At 40.7% G+C, this 19,132-nt stretch overlaps 2 protein-coding genes across 3 annotated transcripts in view; one reads left to right on the top strand and one right to left on the bottom strand.

Moving 5' to 3' along the window:
* The first annotated feature begins 1,694 nt into the window (after nucleotides 1-1,694).
* Nucleotides 1,695-19,132, top strand: part of LOC106162446 (protein Wnt-5b) — a 62,440-nt gene continuing 45,002 nt past the window's right edge. Inside the window, exons 1-2 of one of the 2 annotated variants that reach the window (XM_013539745.2) lie at nucleotides 1,695-1,822; nucleotides 11,809-12,128. The gene's annotated coding sequence lies outside the window, so the exon portion shown is untranslated. Of the gene's footprint in view, nucleotides 1,823-5,250; nucleotides 5,402-11,808; nucleotides 12,129-19,132 lie in introns of those variants that run through there. The other variant, XM_013539747.2, reaches the window with a different exon arrangement.
* Nucleotides 14,767-17,857, bottom strand: LOC106162445 (F-box/LRR-repeat protein 14). Its single transcript, XM_013539742.2, has one exon. It carries the CDS (start codon nucleotides 17,811-17,813, stop codon nucleotides 16,608-16,610), a length of 1,206 nt encoding a protein of 401 aa, XP_013395196.1. The 5' UTR covers nucleotides 17,814-17,857; the 3' UTR covers nucleotides 14,767-16,607.

Genomic DNA, 19,132 nt, shown 5'->3' with positions numbered 1-19,132 from the left:
CAATGTAAAGGTCATCCAGGGCTGAGTGACTAGCCACAACTCTAGCTAATTTAATTTAAGAAAAAAAAAAAAAAGAAAAGAAAAAGTTGACCTCTACTCAAACCCTATCACCTAATTCCATAACTCCCGGGCTCACTTTTTAAAGGTTGCAGGCAACCTTTTTAATTAAAAAATAAAAAATACACCAGTAAATTCTGGAGGACATAAGAGGGGGGTTGGTGTCTTGGGGGGGGGGGGGAAGGATCGAGAGGCATGAGCAGACAAAATTGGGTTCGTAAATTTGACACAAAGTGTCAAATTTCAGTTCACATTCTGATCAGTTTGATTTCATTTTATTTCATGGAAATGAAACTGGTGACTATTTTTTTATATTATTTATTTATTAATTTCTTACTTCTGACAACCATATTCTGGATGAAAAAGAACTTTCCAGCTCATCATCTGGCTCCGCGAACTGCGTCTAAGAATGCCAACATAATTCAATAAAAGGTAAACGTCCTTGGCAACACTGCAGCGGTATTTTAATTGATATCTGTATCAGATCGGTCTCTTCTCAGGTAACTGACGTGTCAGCAGTCATACGGCTCACTGGGTTTGATTTCATATTTGGCATTTTTCTGTAGTGTATACAGCGATATCAGTTCCCATGTTGAGGGAAAGAGGGAGAGGAGGTACCTCTGACTGCCATCATTTTTTTTTTTTTAGAAACATCTCCTTCTTTTGATAATAATAATAATAATAATAATTATAATAATAATAATAAATATTGAGATGATTTTATGTTCATAGTTGAAGAAAGCAATTTGAGCCACCTCATCTTTTTGACCATATCACGATTATCAATTTAATGCGTATTTGTTGGTGACCCTTTTTTGGCTAAAAGGAAAATCTTTATTAATTCAGTATTATGACAAAGAAATAGCAGCTATACAAAAGAATCATTACTCTTAAATGTGGTGTTTATTAATTCTAATATACACAATGTTGTGAAGATACTGCAATTGCTTATCATTTTAAGTTGTTCAAAAATATCATGTTGTAAAAAAATGAGAACTGCTTTCTTATGCGTTGCATATACACTTACTCGCCGCGGGTAACAAAAAGCTGCTGCCTCGTATCCGGATATTTTTCCATCAAAAGGCTTGTTACATCTGGGCGTTAGAGGGCACGGTGGAGCATGTCCATCAGTCGCCAGTGTGCCAAATAGATCACGACAGGTTCTTTAATAAGTAAAATCAGCCACTAAATAAGCAATTTGGCAACCGCTATCTCTGTGTGTGCTTTACCAGAATGATTAACTACATCATGATCAGCAAACACCCTGCCATTAAAACCACGGCACCCAGACAGCACATCTTAAAAGTTTATTTCGCCTGGAGATAAAAAAAAAACCCAAAACAAAATTGCCTCCTGATTAGTAGAGTTGAGCATGTGAGGGAGCTTGACCGGCTGCGGTGATGGGAGATCTCTGAGTTCACGCTCAGTATTATTTCCATGTAATTACCAGTGACGTGACCGCGGCCTGTGAATTGGAACCGTCAGTAGTGTGCTCTCCATATCCGGGCACCGCTGTCGCATCTTGTCCTCGCACGCCGCGAGATTGCACGCGACGGGAGCGCCCGTAAATAGCCGTAAATAGACGGGCTAAAAAGCTAATAGGAGGTAAACTGCTCCCGTTTAGTGGAAAGAATGGAAGGAATGAGTTTTAAATAATCCCGCTGAGTTGGTTTTCGTCCAGCGTTGGAGGCTGGTGGAGTCAATTTTGGTTTTTGTAGTCTACGTGCAACCGCGTTCAATGTTGGATATTGGGTCTCCTCCACAGGTAAGATGCTTTTTACCATATTCTTCAAGCTCCAAAGTTTTTTGTGCGAAAGTGCGCGAACGTGTGTGCATGTGAGCTTTTACTTATTAATTCTCATTGGGAATTCATGCGTGGTTGCTTTCACGCGTGCGCCAACTTTCCTTTGTAAGCTGTGTGCTTGTGCGTGTGTGGAGACAGAGAGATCAGGAGTTAGGTATATTATACCAGTCAAGGAACAGCAAACGCCAGGACCCTGATTCATAGAGCGTCTTCCCCAGGACTTTCACAACGTTCTGGATAATCTCATTGCTTGTGGCATGTCGTAATTTACCAAACACTGGGTATAATACAAAGCTTTATGGGGAGAAATACCAAACAACCTCGAACAGCATCAGGGATTTACTGTTTGATGGGGCAACGGCTAATCTTCTGTTGTGTCCCCCCTCCTAGCGTTTCAACAAGCACCATAACATTTATATTTACACGAGTTAAGGCCATAGCTCTTCAAACTAATAGTATGTGAAGGTTGGGTCTTGTCGAAGATCTATAAATGGAGGATTGTACTAAACCAGGCCTGAAGAACACGTAAGAAAAGAAGTGGTGTCTTTAAAAAAGTCCGTAGACCTTTTTCTGGGAATTGAAACTCCAAAATAAAGGAAAGGAGTTGATCTATTGCTCAACTGTTCCAATTATTCCATGCCAGTTGGGCGAATTCCAGAGATTTACAAAACTATAAAAGATGTATATTAGGCCCTTTTCCTTCCGTGTTTACAATTCAGAAACACGACAAACTATGAGAAAATTGGAGCCATTCATTATTTCCCCGAGCTGTGCGTATACATCTGCCCTGCGTTAAGAAACTTGACTTCATGTTTCTTCCTAACCTCCGTCTTCTATCTCGCCAGCTTGATTTGTCTGGGGTCGACACTACAATTACTCTCTCTCAGGATTTCCAAAGTTTCCTTCCACTGTGATTAAGTTCTCTGGAAAAAAGCGCTTCAACGCCAATGTCTTTGAATCTCCGCTGAGAAGAGCAAAAGATAAACCTGTCATAATGACAGGTAATCAACACACCTTTAATAGTGTTTTTTTCTACGAGTTAACTTGGAAGATAAGCAGGGAATTTGTCTGCCTAACATATATCAGTTAACCGAGTATACCGTAGGTCGGGAAAATGCGGAACCTTTTACAGAAATCGACTACCCCCCCTTTCCTTTTCAATCCTGCCCACCCTGGTATAAGACGTTCACTGTCAACACGCCCTACGTTATCAAAAGCCTGTCACATAGAACGTCAACATTAGACTCGATAGCTTAGATATATATTGTTAACTACAAGTACAACATTGGCCCAATTCGCAAACAAATTATCCCGTTTGCCCCCAGCAGTACGTCATCGTGATCGAAAATGACAAGCTTAAATTGCTGAGATAAAAGACATCAACTTTTAACGCTGCCGTGCACTTGTTGTTATATTTCAAGAAAGCGCTGTCTCTTGTGGAATAATCGAATTTGGAAGAGATTTAGATATTTTATAGTCCTAAAACAAACAGTTACCGGAGGTAACCCGATCGAGGAGTGCACACAAAGAATAGTCAGCGTTTCATTTTTAATCATTTTCGCCTGATTACTTAAAGTGGCAGAAAGTTTACAGAAAGTGCAGCCTTTCGATCAATTCGACAACACAGAAATACGTTCGCTGGGGCTGAGATAAAATACTTCTCCTCGTCTTTAGAGCGCCTGTGAAATTGGCTGAGTAGTTGGAATGCAAACTACTCCATCAGCTCCGTGGACCGGGGAGTTACCTAAGGCAAGAAAGTTCTACTTTAATTTGATGATTTATCGCGAAAATGGGAAAACAAGCGCTCCACGCTCAGATGCCTTGCTTGTTGAAGATGTTTGGAGCTCGATAACAGAAATTGTTTGGCGTGGTAAAAATTGAGAGGCAGGTTGCCGGAAACGGGAACGCGTTGCCACTTATCGTGCTTTGAGAAGGCTCGTGCAAAGATGTCGCGACGATAATATTGCTGGTTCGTTAGCAGTATGTAATCTTTTCTTGGTATAAACGAAAAAAAGGGATTGAGTTAAATGAAAAAAAAAACTATTAAGTGTATATAGGGCAAAAGGAAACGTATGGAGCAAGTCAAAAGAAGTTGCGTTCGTCTGAGATCACGTTTTATAACCTTATATGTTCTCTCTCTCTCTTTCTTATCCTCTTCTTCAAAAAAATTAAGAAAACAAAAAAGAAAGATAGAAAGAAAGAAAGAAAGAAAAAGAAAAGAGAAAAACCTGTGAAGCTGGTTAAAGCATTTTTATGTGTTAATCTGAAATCTTATACCCATGCATGCTTGATTCTCTCTCTCTCTCTCTCTCTCTCTCTCTCTCACACACACACACACACACACACACGCACACACACACACAGAGCAGTACCCTTTAGGGTCACAGATTGATTATTCACTGGACATTCACAGATATGTCTTTAGCAAATTCATAACAATTTTTTGCACTGTGAACGAAAATTATGGTATGGAATTAATGTAATCACTCAGTTGGTTTGTTATGTAACGTACAGATCCAGTTTGTACTCAGTATCTCTTCCCAGGCCACAGTAAATGTACGTCTCTTTAATTTGTCCATCGTCATCTAGACAACGTGTGGGACACCGCACGGTTTTTTCACCTGTGACACCCTCAAATTTGACACCAAATAAAAAGAGGTCAACATTAAATGTTTTTTTATACTTTGTGATTCATACATGTTAAGTGCCGCCTCATATTTGCCTTGATTTTTTCAACTGACTTAATGTTTGCTCTTGTTCTAAACACTTCGTAAAATACATCTCTCGGCGTCCGGTGATGGCTCGGATGTATCACCTCTAATTTGACTCTGATTCGATTAGATCGAATAAATATTTAGCTTTCCTCTTCACTGACATTGTCCTGGAACCGGGGATGAAGTGTTCTTGCGCAAATTAACGCGGGGCAAACGTCAAGAACGCTGTATTTTCAGTTATTAATCTGTGCACCGCCTGAGCGCTCGGGATGATTTTGTGTTTATATTTTTCTAGTAGTTAAAGGTGCGTTCGATGAGGCCCTGAGGGGTAAGTAGTGGGGCAGTCCTAAATAAGTTTAGAAAAAGGACTACAGACACTGTTTGCTAAAAAAGCTTTCATTCAACTCAGGGAAGAAAATAAATTACAGAAACAAAACTAAGTTAAACGTCGGTGTGATGCATTTTAGAAAAAAAAACTTTATCTCATCAGACATGAGACTTTCAGGTACACTAAAGTGTTATCCTGAAGTCCATCCCCCCTTCCACTGTCCCTCCGATCCTGCCAAATATCGCGTGTACCTCGCGGATCGTGTCGCTCTAGGGAGACGAGACTGGCGCTAAGGAATCCACGCGCTGTTTCCCTCCAGACTCACACCGTGCTATAACCATAGCATACCTGGCACAGCGCTGGGAGTTCCCACTCGGGGTCGATATTCCGACGCTCATCGAGGGAGAACCAGGAGATTAATGAACTCTTCATTTAGTGTCGGTGTCACGAGGTTAGGCGGAGGACGCTCAGGACACGGTGGAGGACACGCGTTGGAAGGTAGTTAACATAGCTTAGCGCGTTTCACACGAAATCGTGATCTCACACTCAAACATGCACGCAGGTTCTATATTAACACACCTTGGTATTGGGTCGAAATTCTTTCATAGCTATAGACCAGCCTATCGCCAATAGAGATAGCTGCTTAATAGGGATTTAGCAGTAACACACAGCAGCGAAAGGATTCTAAAGCTTTAGCAAATAAATCTCCATTCGATTACTACATTGAAAGAGTTTTGTAATAATGCTTGAGTAAATGCAATCTTACTCAGGAATTCCTGAGTGATGTTATGTAAAAATACTCACATATAACCTGAAAAAAGAGTTGCTGGACTATTCCGCCAGCAAAAATAATCTTTCAAAACTTGATAAAGTGATAGGAATCGAAGTAAGATAGAAACACATTTTACATGAATGGGCGTGGAGTAAAAAGACATGGAAGGATTTGTGGATCCCTAGAAATGACGACCCCCTTGGGATAAGTTTAAGTTTTTTTATGCAACTTATGACTCAGATTCATGGCAACACATTTCGGGGATTGAATGAACTTACGTTAATGCTGGATGGGGGCAGCGTTTCTTGATATCCAGGAAAATTGTTGAGCCTGGTGACAGAGATGTAGTGTGAACTCTTAGATTCAATTACGTATAGCGTGCACGTCTGTTTGTTCGGTTATTTTAATCTAGATAGGTATGACGAGTTGGAATACCTATCTAATCCTGAACACACACAATACGGCTATTTGACACCTTGGAGATCTTTGACTGCTATGGAGGAGGGCTGGACGAGAGAGAGAGAGAGAGAGAGAGAGAGAGAGATGGAAAAGTGAGCGTGTGTGTCGAGAGAGGTGAGCGTGAGAGAAAGAGAGAGAGAGGGTGAGCATGTGTGTGTGTGTGTGTGTGCGTGTGTGTGTGGATGAGAGAGAGAGTGGTGAGAGAGAGAGAGAGGAGGTAGGGATGCTGGGGGGGGGGGGGGCAACCAGGAGGAAGGTCAGGGGGGTTAGTTATGTAGTTATATGTTACAATTATGCAACCGCATACGAGAGAGAAGGACGCAGCACCGTGCTCAAGACTTTCCATCAACAGAAAACACCCTACCCCCGAAATAGCTTTAATATTGCTTTTAGAAGAGAAAGTCTTCAGAATTAAAGAATAATCACCACTTTTATGGCCTTCACTTGGACTAGTCTTCAACATGGGGTATTTAAAAGTACAGTCTGTAACTGCTCTCAAATAAACCAAAACGTAATAAATGTAAATATAAGGTTTTTATTTAACAAGTGATCTATACTCAAACTTTGTATTGCATACAACATACCTTGAAAACAGCCTGAAAATGTATGGACACTTCACTTATTCTGACTTAAGTTTCCCTGTTGCAGTTCATACAATGACATTTGTTCACATCTTACAACATCTTAGTACTGCTCCTAGTCCAACGAAAGGGAGGAACTAAGATCAAACTAAAGTACTTAACGGGCTTTATCTACTTGAACCACTTTTAGTCGCGCTGATAAGCATTTTTTTCTCTTATTTTTTTCACAACAGTTCTGTGTATACGTGACAGCGCTAGCCCTATATTTCTTTTATTTTCTTTCCCTTTCAATTCTTCTTACAACATTCACATCCTAGTCATTATTTAACATGATTGTCAATCTGACTAATGAAAGATTTCATTATAATTTTAATTTCAAATTATCTTATCGCATTTCTCCCGCCCGTGTCTCTTACCCGGGTGGACGCTCGGCGTGGCACGTTAAGACAAAGAGGGACGCTAACGGCAAGCTTCTTGACGGTCTCTCGAGCCTAGGAGACGTTGTGGTCAGAGATAAACGGTCCAATAACTCCTCTGTCATAACTGACGGGAAAACGTGCTCATCTCTCTACTATAGTACCCCGTGATTCTTAGTCTAGCAGGCGCGTAGCCGGGGATGCAGGGGGGGCTGCAGGGGGGGGGGGGGGGATGGAGGGTTCGAATAAACCGCCCTTTTTGCCGTGAAAGGGTTCCTTCTGGGTAAAATTTTATGTACGTACGCGAAAGTTTCATGGTAAAAGATCCACTTTTTCCAAAAACGAACCCCCTTTTGAAATCGCTGGCTACGGGCCTGTAAGACTAGTGAAGAACTGTCTCTGTTATAAGTGTAGCCATGTTATTGTCAGTCTTTAACTTTTAAGAAAGGGTATCCTGGATAGAGAAAGAGATTTGTGCAGGCGGGGGGGGGGGAGGGGGGGGGGGTACAATTCTTATAAAATTGCTGACCAAGACAGATTTACTTTTTGGAAGTGAAGGGCACAAAGAGGAAAAATTGTTTAATTTGGTCTTTTCTTTTTCATTTTTAAATGAAAACTTAAAAGTTTCAATTTTTATTTGTTTTTTTAGGGAGAAAAAATATTCGAAATAGGAGAACAAGACCTTTAGAACTTCTCAGAACTGTTATCAACTGGTTACCGATAGAAATAAAATGGAATTAACTGATACCTTAAATAGCTAATAAAATTTCATTGATGCAGTAATTAGATATTGGGACAAAGTTTATTAATATAATAGAACCTTATCTTTTGGTCACCTCTCTCTCTCTCTCTCTCTCTCTCTCTCTCTCTCTCATACACAGACATGGGGAGCTACAATCAAATACCACAGATAAAGCTCAGGAAAACTGCGGCAACAGCTGCGAGGGAAATATTTTCTGGCAATCACTGTCATCCTCCAAAGTTTTCAAATGAGAGGCAATCTTGCGAACGCACGTCCAGCGTGCTTCTGTATTTTATACTTGCGTCATCATTTACGTCCAAAATCACTTCTGATCCTAAGACTGAAATTGCTCTGAAGAATTCCTGATACTTTTTGGCTGTTTTTCGGTGCTTTGCAACGGGTAGGGTTGTCCCTATGTGAAACTGCAGTCTATTTAACACTACTAGTAACTGTCATTTTGATTGTTTTAACGTTAAAATGTATGTCTTAGTTATTATTTAGTCGATAATAATGGAATACGACGACATAACGTTAAACATAAACTTAGTTTGTCTGTATGTATCCCTTCCTATCTCCCTCCCCTCCCCCCCCCCCCCCCCCGTCTCTCTCTCTCTCTCTCTCTCTCTCTCTCTCTCTCTCTCTCTCTCTCTCTCTCTCTCTCTCTCTCTCTCTCTCTCTCTCCAGTAGGCGGTTCACACGTAATCACAAACTTATTATCAGCGACTGTGTGTGTTCTAATACTTCAAATTCACAAATTGCATTTCCAAAAGATGATATATGGGCTCCTTGTAGATAAAAGATAACCGACCCTAAATCTCTGTGACAGAGAGTTCGCAGAGAAAAAAAAGTTGCTGGAGCGTTTCTTAAATCGGAGGTGTTATATTTATGTTGGAGCAGTCAGTGACTGGGGGATTAATGGGAAAGTCGTGTACTTTTGGACTCTGGTCATTTTAGATGTATCACAAAATACTGGACAAAAATTAAACAAGGTGAGTTGCTGGGTGTTTACACTGGGGCAAGGTGCTCTGCAGGTCCGAACCAGGAGCGACTTGTTAGAGTTAAAAATGGTTTATCATGTGTTGATAGGATGATTAGTTGTGAAGTGTGCGCTCTCTCTTGAGAACGTGATCTTTGTTCAGCACCTCCCCCCCAAACACACACACACACACACACACACACACACACACACCCCTCCAATTCCGGAAAGGACAAAATCAACAGAAATTCGTATACTTGAATCGTGATATAAAAGAGGAAGCCGGGTACGTAGATACACGGAAGTGGAGGTGACACCAAACTGATATATTAAAGAAGACGGCACACCTGTGCTATAAAGTTCCACATGGTGTCTGTGGCACGCGGACCTTACAAGAAAACCGACTTAAGTATTCCTGACAAAGTTTGACAAGTTATTTCAATCAAATATTCATCAGGCGTATTTATATCTGAAATTATCGTGCAGTCCCCGATAGCGTTTAGAACCCGATATGTGCTTTACTGAACCTTTCTTTGTGAAGGGGACAAGTTATTTCAATCAAGACACCATCAGATAAATTCAAATGGTCATTTTATCACAAAGTCATCGTTTGAAGTGATAAACCGTTTCATTTACAACGGTCCCCCAAAGCCCAAGCACCAGAATAGAATAGTTCTATCACGTATTCGACGTCAAAGGAAAGACTAATTTAGGTTAGGAGCACGGTGTAATCCGACTTAATCCCGCTGCCTTATAACAGCATCATACGCCCACGTTAAGTGGTCTATCCCAATCTAAGAGACATTATAAATGTGGAATACTTGGACAGGCTGATCGTGAGGCGTTGGTGACGTCGTGACCCGATATTTTTTTTTTATCAAATCCTTCGGGACGGGACTCCCCTGTTTTTAACGTGAAGGTAAGGTATGAAAAGTATGTAGAGATTGCGATCTACTTGCTGGTGCTGAATGGTTGATTTGACGTAGGTGAGATAAGGTTCTGGTGAGATGAGAGCATTCACGTTAATACCCTAGTCTTTTGTCTTTTCCGGATAATCTCACTGGCTAAATCAGAAGTACCCTAGCTGTGCTTTTAACGCACGCGGTGACAGTAATATATCGGCAAAATATACCACTAAAATCATACTTTTGGTGCACATGCATGATGCCCCTTCCCCCATTTCTCTCACCCCCCCCCCCCCCCCTTCCAACTAAAGGGTAACTCCCACTCCCTTATGCTACCAACTAAATGCGCTTTAAATAATGATATCTATGTGAAGAAACGTCAGTCTGGCATCATCATCATCATCGTCACTAATATCCAACATATTGTTGAGCTGCTCGTAGACTTCCTGGCACTGACGTTAACGTTCTGTTCCATAGCTGCAGTGTTTGCAAATCGTTACAACATCTCTGTGTTGTTGTGAGTTATTCACTCTCTGTCGGATCTGTCGCAGCTTTTAGGCTCTGCCACCATTGACGCTATGTTTTACGTTTTATTACAGTTATTTTATAATTATTTTCTCAAAATAATATGGCTTTATAAGACTTATTTGAAGGGTGTAGTAAGAGGAAAATAATGGATAACACAATGAACTTCGGACAGACTGAAGTCATTGGTCACATCGTCAAAAATTAGTGTGAAATTAATGCCATTGATTTTCTTTTGTTTATTTATTTATTTATTTATTCATCTATTTATTTATCTATTTTTTTTTTTGGGGGGGGGGGGGGGGGTGCGTGGAATATTTTAGACCTTCCAAGCCAGACAGTCTTACAGCTTGTCTTGACGCCTAACAATTGTGGAAGCGTTGTTAAGCCACTTGACTATTGTAATCAGCTCTAAGAAGAGGGTTCCTTAAGATTCTTCAGCTATAATTCCCCTGTAACAGAAGTCAATAAAGACATAAATGCCCCCTCATAAACGCCGTTTAGCGCATACTTTGACTAATAAGTGTGGCTATTACGGGATAAAAAAATGGAGGTATGGCTATGAAGAAGCACGTATATTGGCGATGAAGACATTCTTTCAGATGGATAAATTTGCCCAAGCGTTAAAATTGTCATCTGAGGTCTAAAATTAAATATATTGTTTCTACTCAAAAGTAATCATCTGATTCAGATATATGTGCCTACGCTGGGTGATATAGTCCTGTTATTTCTCAATGGCTGGTGTACAAACTTGGTTCTTCACCACCACCCCCTACACACACACACACACACACACATGCATGCGTGTGTGCGCGCGCACACACACACACACACTCAACTCACGCACACGCTGGATGATGCTGCCCCTGTTATTTGTCTGGGACTGGCGTCCAAACTCGGTTATTAACCATAATCTCTCTCTCTCTCTCTCTCTCTCTCTCTCTCTCTCTCTCTCTCTCTCACACACACACACACACACACACACACACACACAAACACGTGCACATGCACACACAGACACGCGCTAATCTACTTAGAGAGAGATCTTAAATGATCAAAGTAGAAAGGTTCCTTTTGCAGATAGAAAGAGGAGCGCGTGTGTGTGTGTGCGTGTGTGTGTTCAGGGTGTGTGTGGGGTGCAGAGGGTGGGTTGGTGGTGGTGGGGGGGGGGGGGGGTGACTGGCAGTGGCCAGGAGATGGGGTGCAAGCGAGGACCAGGAACAGCGGGGGTTGGGGAGCGTATTAACCGTATTTTATCAATCACACACACGATGGATCAGAGTCAAATACCTTACCCCATTGTCCGATCGGTTTGGAAGCGCGCCAATAACTTGTTTTTGTTTTCTTTTTTTCCGAAGGATAATGTGATCTTGATAAGTCGTCCGAAAGAATGCCAAGGTATCTTTGTTTTCTGTTTTGCATTTTTTGTTTGCGTTTTATTTTGCGTGAAACACAATATGCCTTTAATAAGAAGAATAAACTGTCCGAAAGAATGTCATGTTCACATTCAGATTTTTTTCTTCTCTTAGGTCAAGTCCAAACAGCCTTCGGGACGCTGCACTCTTTAACACGAGAAGAGCACCGGAAAAAAACACCAGAGATGATTCACATGAACATTGTTGAAATCAAAAATAATTAGGATTATAAATTTTGACAAATCTGCGCCCGAGAGTTACAACTTGAGAGGAGAAAATCCTATTTACAGGACAATTGGAAAATTTATCGCTGAAAATCAAGAAGGTTATAGAAAATCAGAGGATTTAAGGGCCGAGCGATTTATCAGATCTCTCATGTTCTAAGAACCGTTATGTTGAGGCGCCCCAAAGACCTACTGAACTCCAGAGCGAAGGTAAGCAAATCATGGTTCCTCTGACTAAATGGGGCTTAGATCTCCACAGCTGAAACTTTTTAGCAAGGTAGCTCCGGGTCGCGTTGCCACCGCTTGCCTGACTCGAGTTTCAGGTTTTTCTTTTGGTTTGCCTTGGTTGATAAGTAAAATAAAATTGGAGTTATTCTTCATGAATCTAAGTTAAGTGACTTGAAGATCTAGCGGCTGATAAGAGAGAGAAGACAAACTTCGCCGGGAGAGACGCGCTTGGCGAGGCGCGCTGCAACGTGTGTGTTCTTTTCTGCCTTATACAGCGCGCGGAAGCGAAATATTAGGGAATAATTAAAATGTCGTAATCATCGCTTGAGAGTGAAGTAACATGTTGACGAAATGAGAGTGAAGTAATATGCTGACTATTTTGTTTTATTTTGATCAAGGGTATTATTTGCAGAAAAAACTGAGGCTGAATAAACAGTGCGATAAAGTAGCTTTTTTCTCGTACAGTATAATATTTGATTAATTTAGTCTCAAAGAACGAATCTCGCGTTATTTTTATTATCTAAAAGAAATCACACTATCCCACTGTTTAATTTTGTTATGTCATCTGTATTAACCATAAAGCAAAGTGAATACCATGGGGGTGTTTTTGAGAAAAGGAAACGTTTTCTTTTTCTTTTTTGAGAGAGAGAGAGAGAGAGAGAGAGAGAGAGAGAGAGAGAGAGAGAACGTGTGTGTGTTTGTGTGTGTGTGTGTGTGTGAGGGGGGGGGGGCAGGAGATTCTTACCATGAAGAGTTACAGCTTCAGTATGTAGAAATTAGCTCTAACAATGATCAAGGCGGTCCGGCGATGATCCTTACTATCTCTAATTGGTAAACATCCCTTGTCAGGGACAGAAATAACCAGCAGGATTGCGATAGTTGGGTAAAGAAAACAGACAAATTGACAGACATCACGTTGAAGTTTTAACTCCTGGTAGCAGCGTGCACTGCCCCAGGTCATCGCGTCCTCTGAAACGCGGACATGGAGTCACCGTGAGGACACTAGCTGGGTTCACGCAGTGCAATGTCACCAGCCGGTCAAGGTCATCTCGGTGACAGACGGTGCCAGCTTCACTTATATATTTTTTGAGAACAGATAACAGACAATTTTCGGGCGTACAGTTTTAATTCTAAGACCAATTATAAATGGTTATTTTCAGAAACTGGGTTCTGTCGTGCTCCGGCATCAAATTCTCTTCGAACAAAACTTAGCCGAGCCGAGAAGTGGGAATATATTGTGTGCGGATGTATCACTGTGTTGATAGATAAAAACGCCCAAGCCTGCTCCTGCCACGAATTTATCATAATAATAATAATACTAATTTTGAAAAATGATCACCTGATTGTCAAAAAATATGTAGCCTTCCCTTTTGCTTTGTGGTCATAAATCATAAACTTAGTAGTGGCGGCATAACCAGTAGCAGACCAGCGCTCTCTAGTTATCCTAAGCCTGCCCTTGAATAATTCATCTCTTCTCAGCGATTATTTTACTTCTCCTCATTTATATAGCTCAATTATATGGGTCTTTGCTCTAATCTCTATTTATTTATTTATTCTTTAAAAATGTTAAATATGGTTTTTCTGTTTTTATATTACCACGTCTTAGAGATTTAAAGATGATATCTTTACGTCCGCTTAAGTGTATCTAACTGGCAGGGATGGTATTCTTGTAATGGGAGTTCGGGCTCCATATGATTAGTACAATTATTAGGGTTAGTTTGAAATCAGGGTTAGTTCATGGGACGAATCACCTGTACAAAGTAATGGGGTCGGACTACGGTTCCTAGCGGACAAGAATTTCTGTCACACCGGCGCATGACATTGCATTCGTGACCAAAATTAAAACTACCCAACCAGTCTCTGCTTGACTATAAATAGCATCCAAGATAACTGCTGCTTTAAATATATACATAATTATCTTGTTTCTTAGATCAAATCACAGCAGTATTTTCACTGTGACATTGACAAGAACGCTACATCCTGTCCTGTTATCTTAGATACCTTGGAGTGGCCCCCGTTTTATCTAACTGCAATTCTTCCAGGTATATAAATTAATAATTTTAGTTACGGACTCGATTCCCCATCTTCACGGTCAAATTAATTTCGTTTTAAATTAACTATAATCAAAAAATGCAATCAAACCATATTATTAAGGTCAGTGGAAGTTTTCGATTCGTTGGAGAAGTGGACACACGGTACTCCTCTAGACTTAAACCAAACCAGTCAGGTGTGCGTGACATCATCAAACGTCGTTTAACTTAAGACGGCAGGCTTCAGGAAGGCGTCTACAGTTGTAAACTTCTGAGAAAAGACCCAACCAAACCCAAAGAATGTCACATAATTTATCATAAACGCAAAGAATCATCAGTATAAATATTGATTGGACTGTCATAAATTTGAGATGGGTGGGGTGGGGGGGGGGGGTGTTGTCTTATTATGAGAGACCACCAGACCGCATATATCTTCACCAGAACACCAGTCACCGGGGAATCGTGGTAGGCATTAGAAAGAGCAACAAGGCGTCACTTGTGTCAACTGCTACCTCGCGGAATACCAATCAACGGTAGTGGTTTTGACGACCGCAGAACGAAGAACACACACAAAACAAACACCATCGGAATGAATATTGCATCTTTTGTTTATCGTAGTAACGAGTAACGGATGGGGTGCTGCGTATCTCCCCGCCTATCTTGTTATAATAATAGTTCATTATTTGCACTGGTTGCCCCTGCAAACCCTATCTCTTATGTACAGAACACTACCTATATATGCCTATGCATATGTACAGGTGTATAGATATAGATGTATATTCATAATAAAAAATAATTCTGCTGTAGTTACCCTTTAAGATGGACTGATATCAACAGTTTTTGTTCAAGTGATATGACATATAACTTGCTCTAGCATATACAAATGGTTCTTATTTACAAAGCATATTGCAGCCGCGGGGAGTTTCGTCGCATATTTTTCCCCTGGCAAAAAATGAACAAAATAATAATTATAATAAAATGAATGATTGCAATACAATATGGAAGAGAGGGTTATACAAAAAATATTTTTTTATGACATTTGTTGAATAAATATCAGTATCGTATACCATTGTGTTACAGCTCAGTTGACAGAATATTAACTCTGACATATGAAAACAAACACCTCCCTCTCTCTCTACATTAATATATTGAACACATGTTGGTGTTCTATACTACACTTTGTATATATTGAATCTCAATCTAATTTAACTTTAACAACATAGCTCTTTGCTACGGGCTTTTCTTTATAATGTGCTGCTTGTCTATATTGCAACTTAAATATATTCCTTACATCTTTGTCTTTGATAAACCAGTTTTAGTTTATAGTCAAACAAAAACTGACTTTTTTGCATCTATTTTTTTTTTTTAATTTGAACTTTCCCTGGGCCATTTAGACTTCAGTTATCTTAGACCGCACTCCCATAAAGACACCACTGGTGTACGAGGACAGATCCAACTCTGTGGGAAGTAACTGAATGACATGTCTCCTTTTGTTTCTAACATCCTGGTATAATCACCAGCTTTTCTTTTTTCTACCCAATGCCAGGAGGCGGCATGTTTATCTGTAGAGCTGACTGCACTTAGCTACAATCCCTTAAGAGTCGAGGCGATCTACATAGATCCATGGTGTTTATAGGAATGCACCCTTAGTGTCAAAGCTACAATTATTGACATCAAGATCTCCCTCTACTTGCTAAATAAAGTTCTATTTTAGCAGCAGACAGACTAATAAAGCTAATCATATTTAGTACCAAACTAAAAGGGTACTCTACATTTCAAAACCTTATCAATATTGGATAAGAAGCAGCCTCATAAATTTAAGACTACTAAGTACAAGTAGACAGAAACATAGGCTGGGTTTGCTTTGCAGTTTTTTTTCCTAGTCATGCAGCCTGATAAGAGGTTACAAATAACGACATTTAAAATGTGAACTCTACTTTTTGTTTGAAGGAAAGTCAGTTTTCAGTATAATATGATAATCAATTGCATTATAATCAAGTAAAATAATAATTATAATAATAATAAATCACGAGATGAAGATCTCCCCATTTCTGTTCTTAACAAGTAATTTTCATCCAATATATACCACATTAGGACAAACAGTAGTATAAACCTAAACAGAAGCCGGCTACATATTAACTCCACTGATGTCTGACCCCATTTTCATCCCCAAGCCCTGTCCCATTGTCCACTCTTAACGTCCTCAAAGTGACCACTGAACTGAGAGGGCAATTGACCGCAGGGGTGTCCAGGCGGCCCATTACCCTGGCTTGGGGGGCTTTGTTAACAGGTGCTCCCAGACTTCCAGACTCAGCAAGGGTCGGGGCAGTTTTTACCTGGACAGGAGCACTATTAATTACCATGTCTTGGACAGAGGGAGAGACCCCGGGGGGTCTGGACTGGGCATAAAGCCCCCCTGTCAGGTGTATAATCACTTTTTATGCCATAGCCCCAAATTCAGAGTACTCAGCCGAGGCAGTTGCATGATTTTCTCCAGTCCAATGGTTGTGATCTTAGTGCAACCGTACAGGTCAATAGAATTCAGTGCTTTCAGATGGTCTGCTATCAAAGCTAGACCTTTGTCCGTGATCCTGGAACACTGACCGATGTTCAGCATCTTTAGGTCATGGTGAGTGGCCACCAGTCTGTTTAGGCCATCATCACTGATATTACAGGCATTAAGGCTGAGGCTTTGGAGATGGAACAGCCCTTGTGCTATGTGCGTTAACGCCTGATCTCCTATCCTATCACAGAAGCTGACATCTAGGCCTGTGATCCGTGAGCCTCCCTCTGCCAGGTAGCCTATGCCTATATCACTGACATTGTCACAGCTGCGGAGGTTGACATCGCGGAGACTGTTCATTTTGGCCAGAAATCTCAGTCCTGCATCCGTAACACTGGCACAGAAACTTAAATTGATGCTCTTCAGGTACATCTGCCCCACACTCACATGTTTCAGGGCCTGGTCTGTGAGTTTCTGACAATCCTGTAGTCCAAGGAATTCAAGTTCTAAGTTCCCGTTGGCGGTGTGTGGGTTCAACCCTGACAAGTGACTAATCCCCTCGTCGCTGATATGACGACAACTTCTTAAATTTAGACTTTTTAACCTCCTCAGGCACATGGCGATATATAATAGTCCTGTGTTCGTAACGTTCGTGCATCCCCCAAGTTCTAAGGTCTCTAAATTTTTCAGAAATTGTGCTATCCGCCGGAGACTGCTGTCTGTGACCTGTTTACATAGACTTAGATTTAACTCGGTCAGCGTGAAGATGTCTTGATTAAAAGCATGGGCAAGGCCGATATCCGTCACAATGTAACATCCACTCAAGTTCAAACTCTCGATGTTAGGCACACCGAGGATGACGTCCTTCAGACTGCGTCTCAGACTTAGCACCTGGATGCGGCGGATCCCTCGCTGAACGAGGCTGGGGAACAAAGACGGGTTGGCCCGTCGAAGGTGGAGCTTCGCCTCAACGTTTTTCCACACAGATCTGTGGTACGCAGCGTCTCTCCACGCCACACACACCTGCGCCGACCTCCCCTTGTCTTTCACGTCCAGGTAGCTGAAGATCAAGGCCAGAATCTCGGGGAAAAGGTTTGAAATATGAATCCCCTTCCCCGTGCAAGTGGTCTCCATATTGAAAATGCTTCTGTTGGGTGTGATCACGTGACTGGGCGGAAGCTGGGAGGTCGAGAACGAGGCTGTGTGTGGGAGGGAGGCGGGAACACATTGCTACCGCGGAGACAAACACAATTTATCAAGCTGCGGTCAAATGTACCATCTTTCTGATTTGAGGGGTGTTTTAACGATGTTTTTAAACTGATAAGTAACATGACATGTATTTCTTTGAGTGTATCTTGCTAGGTATTTAGTTATTTAACTACAAGTTCTGCTGCTCAAGCTTGTGATAGGGATTTCTATAAAGGGGTTTTTAAAATTCGCCTTTTAAAAGTTCATTTTTATGAAAACATCTAAATAAGAATTTAATTTGAATCCAGTACCTCTACAGCATTAGTCTTAGAGATTAATTCCTGTTGATTTATACATTAGAATGGTTTTTGTTCGTTGTGTTAATTTCCTCCCATTTACATTTGAAATAACATCGAAAAAATGATTTTAAAAAGTCACGAGCACAGAGTGATTGAATTTCATGATCTTGTTGCACAAAACGCACGACATCGACATGAGAAACCCAGATCAAATTAAACAAATACAGCAGGATACATATGTTTTCTCGAAACAGGACAACATTCCATAGTTTGATATCTGGAATCCAATACGTAGGAATGACATGTTTGACTGGTGGACCCCCTTTGCGGCGACATCTCTGTTGTGTTTTGTCCTTTCATTTCTTTATGAATATACTTTAAACGGAGACATATCACTCTTCAATTGTCTCAGATGTAGACCTACCCCAGTGATATCCCAGCTAGAGACGAATTAGTTTACAGCTTTGATGACTTTGTTAAAAAGAATTGCAATTTTTGGGGTATTTTTTAGAAATCTATTTATTTTATTTTTTAAGAAGAAAGAGAGTTGCGTGTGTGTGAGGTGCGCCCTGGTGCTACTTAAGACACCGTTGATAAGATATGCATTTTCATAAATGTAGAAAAAAATATATTAAAATAAAGACGGGTTCAGTTATCATCAGAAAAAGATATTAGAACACGTTTGTCATAACAGGAGCAGGATGTAAGAGTGTTTTATCTGATGTATCCATTGCGTTATTTTGGTAATTTTGCTTTTATCTTTAGCCCTTAAAGTATCACCTAAGGAATAACAGAATATGCTTGAATATTCCTTTAAAAATACGGTTGCATTCACCACTGGGCCAAAAACAGGCCCTTTATAAGGCGTAAATTGATTCCGTGTATCCATTCTGGCAAATACATGTATACAATGAGAAGAACAAGACATTTCTCATTTTTGATCAATTTTCACTTTAAATGGAGGGA

This window comes from Lingula anatina, chromosome 6 (genome assembly GCF_051362555.1).
Source record: "Lingula anatina isolate TDL-2025a chromosome 6, LinAna3.0, whole genome shotgun sequence".
Taxonomy (NCBI): Eukaryota; Metazoa; Brachiopoda; class Lingulata; order Lingulida; family Lingulidae; genus Lingula; species Lingula anatina.
This window is presented reverse-complemented; position numbering and strand designations above follow the sequence as displayed.